General features: G+C 36.9%; 1 protein-coding gene and 1 long non-coding RNA gene across 2 annotated transcripts in view; both read right to left on the reverse strand.

Annotated features, from left to right (window-relative positions):
* Positions 1-1,753: 1,753 nt before the first annotated feature.
* LOC145277723 (uncharacterized) lies at positions 1,754-7,408 on the reverse strand. The gene has a single exon (XM_080129426.1). It carries the CDS (start codon positions 7,149-7,151, stop codon positions 4,824-4,826), a length of 2,328 nt encoding a protein of 775 aa, XP_079985552.1. The 5' UTR covers positions 7,152-7,408; the 3' UTR covers positions 1,754-4,823.
* Positions 1,754-13,552, reverse strand: part of LOC145277724 (uncharacterized) — a 67,347-nt gene continuing 55,548 nt past the window's right edge. Inside the window, exons 3-4 of the long non-coding RNA XR_013868199.1 lie at positions 7,415-7,487; positions 1,754-2,596 (exon numbers count right to left, since the gene is read on the reverse strand). This is a non-coding gene — a long non-coding RNA (uncharacterized LOC145277724). The remainder of the gene's footprint in view (positions 2,597-7,414; positions 7,488-13,552) is intronic.

The following is a 13,552-nucleotide window of genomic DNA, read 5'->3' on the forward strand; positions in this document are numbered from 1 at the left end:
AAACAATGGCAGTGATAATGAATCTTTAAGTGCCCTCCTACGCAAGCTATCAGAGTCAAGCCGCTTTTAAAACTTCAAACGATTTATTTTGGTGAAATTTATATGTATAAGATTATCTGAAGACAAAATGTGTGATCTAGTTTCTTTACATATATTTTTTGTCTGATTATAATACAAATTACCCACAACCATTTAAGTTGTTTTTTTTTAAACAAATTTTCACTATTTTTCTCATATTTTCTTACACCTATACATTTTACATATTTCGGACCCATAAAACCACAATTTTTATTAAGTTTTCTTTATCTATAAAGTAGATTTTACAATAAATTTATTGTTCTATACATATTTGCTAAGCCTCTACCTCCGGTTCGGGTACAGACATTAGACAATCCAGAATGTTCAGACAGAAGTTGTGAACGTTGTACATGAAATACAACATCAATCAGTACATACCTACTACACGATTGCAGTCAGTGACAATCATTCAAGACGCTCCAAGAAGTGTGCAACTGAGCTGATCGATATCATGCAAGAGTTCAGCAAAGTCCAAAACATTGTGCACAAGGACGAAATGGACAGCGTCCAACAGTTTCTTGCATTATCAGCTAAGTGCCAACCTCTCCCATTTCTACCCCTTATCGGTTTAGAAAGAGTAGTTACTTTGTATTATTTAGATTAGTTGGGTTGAAGAAATGCGTTGCATGGAGAGAAAGTATGAGAAAATAGTGGATGTGTAATGGTGAATCTGAAAGAGAAGCTTAGGTCTGATAACCTCAGACGAAAATTAAATCTGGAAAGTATAGAGACTTCAATAGCATGACCACATTGAAAGAACGGATCAAAGTTCTTAGCTAAGTAGATGTAAAATGGTTGAGATAGCAACTTCAGTTCACATTGGAAGAGCAAGGAAAACATGGGAGGAAATTATAAAAATGGACTTGAAGGAAAGAAGGATACTTTAGGAGTCAATTTCTTAAAGTTGTCCAACACATGCCAGCATATAAAATGGAAAATGGTGAGGGAAAAAAAAAAAAAAAAAATGCAAATAAACTACTAGGCAATGCCGGGTTAGGACAGGTAGTTTTTTTTTTTTTTTTTAGTTCACAATAAGAATAGATAAAAAAAAAAGTGATCAATGTTATAAATAAAAAAAAAAAGACAGCTGATACAATTCGTACAGTTAGAACTCCTCCACAATTTTCAACATTACATTGGGTTTCTAAAAAAACAATTGTCACATGTTACTTCTTTTGTGAATTAGTTTTTAGAAAATAAGAACTAGTGGAATAAAAATATGTATCAGTTTGTCTGAAAAGTTTGTGCCAATTTGTGTACCCAAATTTTACTAAATGCTCATGATTAGTGGATTTTGCTATGTTAAGCTTTTCTACAACTTCTTGTGTTGCATAAGGTCATTCTTAATGTATTGATTTGGTCGGCATCTGTAGAGTTGGATTCTACCTGCACAATTCGTCATTAAGACTAAAATCTCCAGCTCAGAGTCGAGTTTCGCAAACCATTTCCGTGCAATTGTCAGTTAAAGCATCTTTACCGTACATTTCACATATCTTATTTTGTTGTTTGTGAAGCATTTTTGAGAAGAGCATCAAATGCCGAACATGAACCGAAAAAAGTATACAATACATCTGTCAATAATCTGACGTGCTTTAACACGTCGAAACATGAACTAAAAATTGGCGCAAACTTTGTGGACAACCTGATAAAAAGAGAAATGAGAAGCGATGCAAAATACAATTTCAAAAATATTTATTACAACTGTTTCTACAACATTAAGAATAACATTGAGATGGTTGTAGGGAGGTGATGCCAGTAAAGAGCCAGTCACAAAAAAATCTCGCATCTATAAATATTCTTTTACCAGACACAGGGAAGACAACAAGAGGAGACATGGGAGGAGGGGATAGCTGAGTGCAACAGCAGTAGTAGTAGCAGTTGTAGAAGAAATAACAGTAACAGTGGTAGTAGTAGCATACAGTCTGAAATTACCAGACCAGGACAACATTAAAGTCATGCAGTAGTAATAGTAAGAGGAGGGGGCAGGAAAATAAAGGAATGTAGAAAAAGAAAGAAAAGAAAATTAAAGATTTTTTTTTAAATCCATCTCTTAGAATAAAGTGAGAAAAAAAAAAAAAAAAACAATGATTTTATTTAAATTTTTTGTTTTAATCATGACAGTGCAGAGTTATTATATATTTTTATATTATGTCAATAGTGATCTCAGAATTGGTCAATTTTTAACATATTGGCAATAGTGATTTGTACAAGTTGGGTTTATTTACCCCCTGTAAACATTGGTACACATTGCCAAAATTTGCCTCAGTACTGCACCATTTTATTTAAAAAAAAAAAAAACTTACAAAAAAAAAAAAAATTTTTTTATAACCATTATTTGAAAATAAAAATAAAAAATAGGAAGAAGAAAAAAAAATAAAACAAGAGTGAGATACTAGTTTGGTAAAACTACAAATGATAGAAAGAAACTTTCTACACAACAGTCAATTATTTATTATTTCTTTTTTTTTTTTCTGTTCATCTTCAACATCAAAACATGTAATTCAATCAAGACAAGTTCCTGGAGGGAAAAAAGAGGAGAGAAGAGAAAAAAACAAAATGAAAAACGGGAAATTTTCTTTTAGATTTCTTCATAAAAAATATTCAAGTTCTTGGGTGTTGAAATCATGAATGAAAAGTTATGAATATTAGTTTGCATTTGGGAGGTTTTCGTTTTTTGTTTTGTTTTCACTTTTCTTCCTTTATTCGTTTGTTTTTAGCAGCAAAGTCTTTAAGCCAGAATCTTTCTCAAAATCTTTGCAATTTTCTTCGTTTATCCAGTGTTTTGATGTACAAGCAATTTAAGAGGGAGATGATCAATCCAAGGGAGAAAACTCTTACAATAATAATTAAAAAAAAAGAGTTTAATCTCTTGTAAATTTTATTTTAATTCTTTTCAAACTAACATTTATTCTTTTCAATTTCATCTTTGATTTCGGTTTTTGTTTTTTGTTTTTTTTAATCTTACCTTCCCGTGTTCATGAGTTGAGATATGACTAAGATATGTCGCATATTAAAGAGTGAAAGAAATCATTATAGAGAAGAAAAAATTTATAAATAATAAAAAAAAAAATTTATAAAGAAAAATAAAAATTTTATAAAGAGAAAAAAAAAATTTACAAAGAAAAAAAAAATTTTACAAAGAAAAAAAAAATTTTACAAAGAAAAAAAAAAAATTTACAAAGAAAAAAAAAATTTACAAAGAAAAAAAAAAATTTACAAAGAAAAAAAAAATTTACAAAGAAAAAAAAAATTTACAAAGAAAAAAAAAAATTTACAAAGAAAAAAATTTACAAAAAAAAAATTTACAAAGAAAAAAATTTACAAAGAAAAAAATGTAATTTTTTTTAAAAATCTTTTACATTTTTAGCTTTGAATTAATAAAATAAATTTTCTTTAAATTAAATAAAAAAAAATGTAAGTGCAAAAAAATATGTGCAAAACTGATTTCATTTTGAATCAGGTAAGCAAAAGAAAGGAAGAGTGGAACGGAGATGCTTGTTTATTTTTGGAGTGCGGCTGGTCCACACCTACCCACACAGTTCAATATTAGGTGCCAGTCTACTGAGAGTAAAGGAAGAAGGGGGAGGGATTTGTCACCTTAGATTCCATCTTTTCCAGCAATTAAAGAAATTTTCAAAATTTTATTAAATCTATTCTTGATTTGCATGGTTATATTTTAACATCATAACATTTTGGAAAAAAAAAAATCTTCAAAAGATTTTCAAAAAATCATCATCATTGATAACGAGTCTGTAGGGGAGAGAAGGGGGAAGAACAACAACTCTGGGAGCAAGAGAGTAAAAAAAAAAAAAAAAATTAAAAGAGAGGCTGGATCCCACCTCAAATGATACAGTGATAGAGGGTCTGTACTGGACTGAAAGAGGATGTATCGCTCAATCATTGATTTGGTTCTATTTTCTTTATCCTTTTTTTTTTCTTTTTTTTTTTTCTTTTTTCTAAACCAACGTGTAAATAACTTGTGTAGAATGATGATGCTGATGATAATAATGACAGGGTGTGACTTAAACGTTACAAATTGGGTCCCTCTTTGTTTCAAAGAGGCAAATGACAGTCACAAGAGTAACAATATAGTAGTGATGAAGGAGAGGAAAAAAAAAAAAGGTTAGTTCTTTGACACAGCAGGGGCACATTTGAAAATTGACGCTTTCCATTGATTTAGAAGCACAAATGAAACCAAATACTTGATATTTGCCGATGAACTCTAATTCAAGCTAAAAATTAATTTTGATCGGACAGTTTCAAAATCACTTCCAAAGTTCAAACCTATACCGAAGCAGCACTTATCCTAGGCAGGTTGAATTGGTTTCCCTAGGAGAAAGTTTCACGGGAACATCAACCATCAACTTCACAAGCACTCCCCAGTCACTTCCGAATGTTCATGAGTAGATGGCTATCTATTTGAATTCCTTATTTATAGATGAAATAATTTTTAAAAATCTCACGCATTTGTTTAGTCTGTGAGCGTTTGAAATTTGAAAGTGATTTTGAAGCCTTTAAATTTTGGGCTTAAATTCAAGTTCAAAGGAATTTTTAAACTTGCTCCTGTCGCATTAAAAGCATCAAAGAATTTCTTACTCCTTGGAAAAAAAATAAATAAATAAAATAAATAAAAATGTCCTGCACATAGTCCAAATTTGGAGAGTGATAATTTCATGGAAAAACAAAGGGCTGTGTTTAGAGGGTAGATGGGGCCTGCCCCCTCAGAGTGTGGAAGGAAGGGGATACTAACCGTAGCCATGGGGCAGGTCACAATCGTACGAGCCTGGACTACGTCCCTTTTCCACACAGTCTGAGGGCAAAGTATTAACATTTGGTTTAGTGTACATGTTACCTTTGCACGTGAAAGTGCAGAGGCCGACGCCTTTGCGCTTTGTATCCCTCATAGTAGCGGGGATATGGACAGAGGCTGGGGACGGGAGAGGTGGAGGCGCATGATGAGGGTGATGGGTGATGGGGACGAGCACGGTTTGCTGTGGTACAGGAGGTGCCACATGGTGAGGGTGGTGTTGAAAGTGCACCGGGTGAGCCGTAGTGACAGAGAGAGCAGAGCCAGCGGACTCTCCCCGATCAGGTAAATACAGTTTGATGTCCATGTCACATTCAAACAAGTTCGGCTTGCCAATATCCATGGCAGAACCGTCTTTTTGTCTGACAGGTGTCTGGCTGTGCGACACCAACTGATCAACCACAGCCAATTCGGCACTCATAGCCCGCTCCAGATGGACGGTAGGTGGAGGGGCCGTTGCCACGGCTGTCGCACTAGTGAATACGCTCGGCTCACAGGTGCGTAAACTAACAAGACATGCCCCACTAGTTTGGGGCAGAACGGTGCCATCAAACACGGCATTTGCTGCAATGATGGTCTCACCGCACTGGTAGGGGCCGCCAGCAGTAACAACAGCAGTATGATCAATGGCTTTGGCACCAGGCGGTAGCTCAGCAGTAATGTGCCCTTGCTCATGACAGCTGGAAATGTAGGTGTGCACCACGGTTGGCGTTTGGTCTGCATCTGTGGTGCACAGCATTTTACACGTCTTTTCACCTTGTCCGATGGCCTGCTCGGACATTTGTAGGTCAACCTGGAGTGGCTTGTAGCCCTGGTCAATAGCAGCAGCAGCGGCTTGGTTCTCGTCAGTGGCATTATCACAGACACTGTTGTCTTGGTCATCGCAGCAATGGATTTCAGCTGTCAACCCGGCTGCTTTCTTCTGATTAACATCCATTTCTAGCCGTGGCGGATAACCGTTCCTTCGATTGGCAGCATCCGCAGCTGCTACTGCAGCCGAAGTAGCAGCCGCATCGCAAGCATCCATATGCTGTTCATTCTTACAGCAAGTGGCCAGATCGGCATTCGTCAACTCCATTCCTGTAGTGTCTGTATCGCCTGGGTGGATTTTTTCGCGGAGGGCCCCAGCCGCGATCGTCTTAAACAGGTCATTGTCATCTTTGAAGCAGGACTGGGTGAGAACGTCGCACACAGCTGCATGTGATGCTGTGATTTTGACGCCATTTGGGTCCTGCAGCTCTTCCCAGAACTTCTCGACCTGCGGGAAGACGAGAGCTCGCTGCCGAGTGTGGAACTTGAGGTGCTGACACAGGTTCCGGTGACGCGTGAACGTCTTGTCGCAAAACCGGCACCGGTAGGGCTCCTCGCCGGCGTGCTCCTTGAGGTGCTCCATGAGGCGCGTTGCCTTCGAGAAGCATTTGTTGCAATATTCACACTCAAACGGGTTGTCACGGTGCAGCTGCATGTGCTCATCCAGGAGGCTCTGAAGCGGGAACGGCTTGTCACAGAAATCGCACTTGCAGAAGTTCTCGCGCGTGTGTACCTGGATGTGACGGGTCAGCAGGGACGACTGTGGGAATCGTTTGTCGCAGAAGTCGCACTTATAAGGCCGCTCGCCTGTGTGCACGCGTTGGTGGATCTCGAGCGAGTTGGACTGCGAGAAGCGCTTGTCGCAGAACTTGCAAGCGTATGGTTTCTCTCCAGTATGCGTGCGCGTGTGCTTCACAAGCTGCGACGACTGCACAAAATCCTTGGCGCAGAACTTGCACTTGTAGTTTTTCTCACCATTGTGTATCTTGATGTGCCGACGGAGGGAGCTCGACTGCGCAAACCTCTGCTGGCAGAGGTGGCACTGATGAGGCTGCTCCCCCGTGTGGATCTTGAGGTGAACGCTAAGGCTGCCGACCTGGACGAACCTTTTGTCACATAGGTGACATTTGTAGGGCTTCTCCCCGGTGTGGGTCCGCTGATGGACGTGCAGGCTGCCCGACTGGGAGAAACCCCGCTGACACACCCCGCACAGATATGGCTTCTCACCAGTATGCGTGCGGAGATGGGTCGTCAGGTTGCAGGACTTGGGGAACTCTTTGGCACAAAACTGGCATTTGAAAGACTTGCCAGACGACGAACCCCCACCACCACTGCTCTGAGTAACCGCACCGCTGCTTGTGACGACTGAGTCCGCTGCCGAAAGGCCACCACTGCTGCTGCTCAACTGCTCGCTTGCAGTCAGAGCATTCACGGCCAGTCGGGCGGCACTCGTCATCGTCGCAACGGTATCGGATGATGGTGTCCACGCCGCCAGGATTGCGGTTTATTTAAGCGGTGTGAGGGTTAAGGTGAGATTTGATGGAGGTTTCACTCCTCACACCTGGTCAATTATGATGGCTGGCCACCCCCCCAAATCGTGTTGGGCGTATTGTTAAGATTGGTGGGTGGATTTCACACTAACAAAATTTCCAGCTCCCATGGTTCTCTACCTAGTTGACGAAAATGATGACGACGACGGCAATCAGAGTTAAGGCTTACATAAAACTCTTGTCTAGATGGTGAGGAAACATCAACTTAATGGCCAAACATCTTGGATCTCCATTGTACATTGCTGTGGAATAGAAAAAAAGAAAATAGGACAATGTTAATAAAGAAGAACCTATAGAAATAAAAACAAAATAAAATACTAAACAGACATTGTTCTTACATTTCTTAATTTTTGAGATGAGAACTATTGATCTCATTTTCAGTGTTATTTTCACAATTTGATGCAACCTCCGACTTTTTTCAGACGTACCTTGTTGAACTCTGGAATCTGCACAGAATTTCGGCAGAACAGCTGATGGAACAAGTGCATGCTACTCCTGTGAGTTAAACAAAAGGTTCCATTTGAAATTCAATGCAGACTTCCTAATTCTTCAAGATACACCGGAAGAAGATCGGAGGTTACATCAATTGAAACATGAAAATGACACTCAACATGAGAACAGTAGTACGAAGAATCCAAATAGTATGCATACATTGTCCACATCATCATTAATATTTATATTTGCCTACTACATTTCATATTTGCCTACTACATTTCATATTTGCCTACTACATTTCATATTTGCCTACTACATTTCATATTTGCCTACTACATTTCATATTTGTCTACTACATTTCATATTTGTCTACTACATTTCATATTTGCCTACTACATTTCATATTTGCCTACTACATTTCATATTTGCCTACTACATTTCATATTTGCCTACTACATTTCATATTTGCCTACTACATTTCATATTTGCCTACTACATTTCATATTTGTCTACTACATTTCATATTTGTCTACTACATTTCATATTTGTCTACTACATTTCATATTTGTCTACTACATTTCATATTTGCCTACTACATTTCATATTTGCCTACTACATTTCATATTTGTCTACTACATTTCATATTTGCCTACTACATTTCATATTTGCCTACTACATTTCATATTTGCCTACTACATTTCATATTTGTCTACTACATTTCATATTTGCCTACTACATTTCATATTTGTCTACTACATTTCATATTTGCCTACTACATTTCATATTTGCCTACTACATTTCATATTTGTCTACTACATTTCATATTTGTCTACTACATTTCATATTTGCCTACTACATTTCATATTTGCCTACTACATTTCATATTTGCCTACTACATTTCATATTTGCCTACTACATTTCATATTTGTCTACTACATTTCATATTTGCCTACTACATTTCATATTTGTCTACTACATTTCATATTTGCCTACTACATTTCATATTTGCCTACTACATTTCATATTTGTCTACTACATTTCATATTTGCCTACTACATTTCATATTTGTCTACTACATTTCATATTTGCCTACTACATTTCATATTTGTCTACTACATTTCATATTTGTCTACTACATTTCATATTTGCCTACTACATTTCATATTTGTCTACTACATTTCATATTTGCCTACTACATTTCATATTTGTCTACTACATTTCATATTTGCCTACTACATTTCATATTTGTCTACTACATTTCATATTTGTCTACTACATTTCATATTTGCCTACTACATTTCATATTTGTCTACTACATTTCAGCAGATGTGCTCTCTGGCCTTCTTCATTTATTGCCAGTGAGGTTTTTCCTATATTTTAATATTTTTCTTGATTGTGTACTTTGATCTTTCTTACATACTTAAATCAGATGAATTAATATCTATACAGAGTTTAAATATTGGTACTGAAACAACCTAGTATATGAAAGCACTCTATAAAACATTTCTTTCTCCAGCGTTCATATCAATTATTGATGTAGTCCCATCGTCCCCTCTACATATAAGAAATATCTGATTTTTCTATATAATCAGTTGACACATACGTCCTCATCAACGTTGATATTTAGATTACATTTTCGCCGATGCATCTCCTCTGGGCAGTTTTCAGATCAACTGCTCATTTACTTTTTTACATTTCAACGTGATTACATGCAATTATCTTTGCTTGTATGTGTATGCTGAGGTTTCTTACGTACGATGAACTGCTGATGCTTTTTAAAGTTTATTCCAGAAATTACTGAACACGCATGCAAAGCGTGTCATAAGCAACCTCATAGAGAGCAGCATGAACATTCTTATAAATAGTCGCAGTCGGATTTGACATTTGTTTGCTATTTTATTAATTCTTCAATGTTATTTTTTCATCAACATTTCTTATATTGAACTGATATCTATAATTGTGACTCCTCCTCAAGTATGACTATCAATTATGTACTCTACTCTAACTCATACATAAGCAATACAATATTTGACTTTTCTATATCATTGGCTGAAACATACATCCTCGTCAACATTAATATTTATATTACACTATCGGGGGTACCCGACGTTGCCCAGGTGTTTGTAGGTGCGTGTGAAAAAACGTTTTGGTAGGAAGGTAAGCTCGAACCTGATGGGGAAGGGGGTAGATCAAAACAAAACCCTGTCTAAATATTAAAAAACAAACACGCAAAAAAAAACAATAAAAAAAACAAAAAAAAAAAACAAACACGCAAAAAAAAAAAAAAAAAGGTTTTGTGAGGGAGGTAGACTCAAACCCAAAGCCTCGAGGTAAATAGTCTGATGACATAGCAATGAGAGGATGGACTTGAATAAGAGTGTAAAATAAGCATTTAAAAACGGTGGTTTTCTATGTCAAATCTCACGCCATAGCAGCAGCAGAGAAAATGAATTCACAACACGAATTTTGTTGTAAGATAAAAGTGGCCAAAATAAGATATTTATGACGTCGTTTCGTAAGTGTTAGATATTATCATCTCGGTAGCATATAAAAAGTTATAAGAATGAGTGAGCAAGCCAAGAAGCACCCGCAAAAAAAGCCTTTGCCAGACATACAGAAAAAATGCGAGCGCACAAAAAACGCACACACATTTTCGCTTATATATATATATATATATATATATATATATATATATATGTATATATATTGGTTGATGTCCCCCGTCCCCTTGTTTCAGGTCGATTGCTCACTTACAGTGATGCTTTTTCCATATTTAAATGTGAGTGTTGCTTATTTGTGTACATCAATGTTTCTTACATCCCGAAACCTGATGAACTTGTTTTTAAGGTTTTACTTTGAAATTACTTGATCACGCATAAAAAGCATAACAAAGAATCACAGAGACATGAACATTTTCATAGACAGTTTTGTATTACAATTTTCTTTTTTAAATGTTATCCATTAGCATTATTTTACTTATTCTTTTTACAAGATAGTCACGGCATAAAGGTTACACGAGGATAAGAGTTAACAATTGTACGATGATCACCGAGACAACAGCGTAGTGATCGTTAATGGCAGAAATTGGATAGTGTTTGATTATTTAAGGGGACAGCTCAACAAGAACTTGTTTACATTGGACTTGAAGATGCCCATGTTTTAGCTAGCTGGAAAACAGGTCAGTGGAACAGAGTACCACAGTTGGGTAGTTCTAGGAAAGATTTGTTCATGGAATTTATGTTTATATTTAGGCACAGTTCCAAAATTTAATATTATCTAGGTTGACTGGTAATGTCAGAACAACCTCGCATACAGGAAAACTTTTTGTCAAAAAAACTTAGAACCATTGCTAAAAAATGACATCAACGATAGATGTAACGCCTCCTTCGAGGAGGTGGTTAGGACTCTTATTTCTCTGGATTCTCGGCACGTGTCGTCTAGGCTCCTCTGAGGCTGTTATATAAATCTGGTATTCTGAAAGCGAATATCGAAGCGGCAGGCAGGAAGAAAGACAAACGATTGTAGTCTATCTACAAAAGCTTAATTCTCATAAAATTATGTATAAATGTTTTTACAATTCTCATTCAGATTTCATAAGTTCTTTTCAAAGTCTCAACTCTCTTCACAGACAGCGACAGACGGATGGATGAGGTGGGGAGGGGTCATGTCTCTGCTCTACTCTGATCTAAAACTTTCTCTGGCTCAACTCTTCTTGCTCTGGCTAATTTTCACACGACAGTCGTATATATAGTAAGGTAAGTGGATGGGGGTGGAAATTCTCCCCAGCCAATAGGATTTCGCCACGAAATCTCTACAAAATCGAAAGCCCCAGGTCCCTGGGTGGGCACCGTTCCCAACACCTGAAATTCTCTCACCATTTTCTCAACCCTGGGTTCATTTAAGGCCAGACAAGGTTCTAAGTGAAATTTCCTGTCATCAACTTTTAGCCGTAAAAAAAAAAATATATTTCTCTGGTTTTCAAACAATATCTATTTTGGCATGAAATAAAATTTTTTATTTATCTTCTCTATCTTAAATCCTTGGGTTATCTGGCGTCACCCAGGAATACAAGCTACCTCAACGTAGTTCTAATGCTCCTCAATGGGGGATTACGTTACATAGTTAAATATCTAAATACAAAAACGTACCTGAATACTAAAGTCACATGCTCTCCAATGTACTTATGCATAAGCATTTATTTGTTTATCAGTTAAAAAAAAAAAAGACAAATTTTTTTTTTTTTTTTAATCAAAGTCATTTCCTGGCATACAAGAAATATAAACATACTAGCAAAGATACTTGCATTTTGTGCAAGACTGCTGTACACTTGGGCACCCAATTCGCATGCAGTAAGTGAATGTTGTAAGAGCAACTATTGCTTAAGGTGTTTACAATTTTTTAACTACCTCCTGAAATGACTATTAGCTTTTAATCTTGCCAATCTTTCTTCTCCAGTTTTGTTACTATTTCGTTTAGATGGCATTTTTTAGTGCGTATTTGAAAGGGGAAAATATTATCTTAAATTTTTCAAAAGAATTCTATGTATTGCAGGAAAAAAGGATCCTTAATGATCCACTACATTGTTTTTGGCAGCATTATTTTGGGAGGTTAAGAGATACCATGCAGTAAATTTTGGTCTATGTTAAAAGATCACTATCATGCCAAATTTCATCAAGATTGATTGAAGAGATGGAGGTAGAGAAGGGTGATCCGATTCAAATTTACAAAGTTGGCCGGCATCATGGTGGCAGCTCCTGGGATGGTAGCAAACCCTAACATGGTGTGCATCATAGTTGAGGGTGTTTATAAAGAGCCACACCAAATATGACCTTAACCTTCGACCTTGAAAAATGGTAGTAATTGTCTGTATTTTTTTTTTTTTTTTTGAGATGAGGTGTTTTCATTGATTGAGATTGTCGGACTGACTTCCTCATCTTGGTTGTTATCATCACAACGTTTCAGCCGTTTTGCCCTCCGGCCTTCCTCAGGTGTTTTGTATCGAACTGGGAAACCGTTTGTTAGGAGTCTCGAACCCAACCCTTAATTATTATTACGGAGGTACTGTGTTCGGACTCCAGCTAGGCTTTGGGACATAGTTGCTGATTCTGTTTTTGAGTGTTACTTTTTTCACTGCCTTCGTTCAGGATTGAACTCAGCACCTTTGGGTAACTGTAAACTTCGATACAACGTCTAGGACCACTCGGCTATATGTCACTAATAATAATAAAGGGTTGGGTTCGAGACTCCTAACAAACGGTTTCCCAGTTCGATACAAAACACCTGACGAAGGCCGGAGGGCAAAACGGCCGAAACGTTGTGACAATAACAACCAAGATGAGGAAGTCAGTCCGACAATCTCAATCATTGAAAAATGGTGTGCACCATCCCTAGGTTGGAGACCATCATGATGTCAGGTTTGGTCATGATTGGTCCAATGGTGGAGACACACACACACACACACACGGACGCTGCTACTTTATACATATAGATATAATCAACAAAAATTATGCTGAAAAATGGATTTCATAATTTCAGGATTATGTTTTATGTGTGCATAGAAGTCCAGAAACGTTTGGTTTCAAAGTTATATACTATTAAAAAAAATGCATAACTAGTCCAACAAATTATATTCCTACACCAAGACATCTAATTGGTTGATGGATTACTAAGTGATACCTGTCTGTCTATGTCAAGAGAAAATAGTACATTAATATACCTGACTACTACACGGTCAATATTATTTATTGTAAACATCTAACGTGTAAAATATTGTACTGTTATTTCTACATACAAAAGTCGTCAGGTGCAGTATTTGATAAACATTATCTCAATGACAGAATCACGGAGAAAATAAGCCTGAGCCTGGTGTTGT

The sequence above is a fragment of the Euprymna scolopes genome, chromosome 6 (assembly GCF_053919585.1).
Source record: "Euprymna scolopes isolate OS-2025 chromosome 6, ASM5391958v1, whole genome shotgun sequence".
In the NCBI taxonomy this organism is placed as follows: domain Eukaryota; kingdom Metazoa; phylum Mollusca; class Cephalopoda; order Sepiida; family Sepiolidae; genus Euprymna; species Euprymna scolopes.

What these genes read in the sequence shown, in the direction of transcription:
- LOC145277723 (XM_080129426.1), bottom strand. Translation starts at nt 7,151, where the DNA reads ATGACGAGTGCCGCCCGACTGGCCGTGAATGCTCTGACTGCAAGCGAG.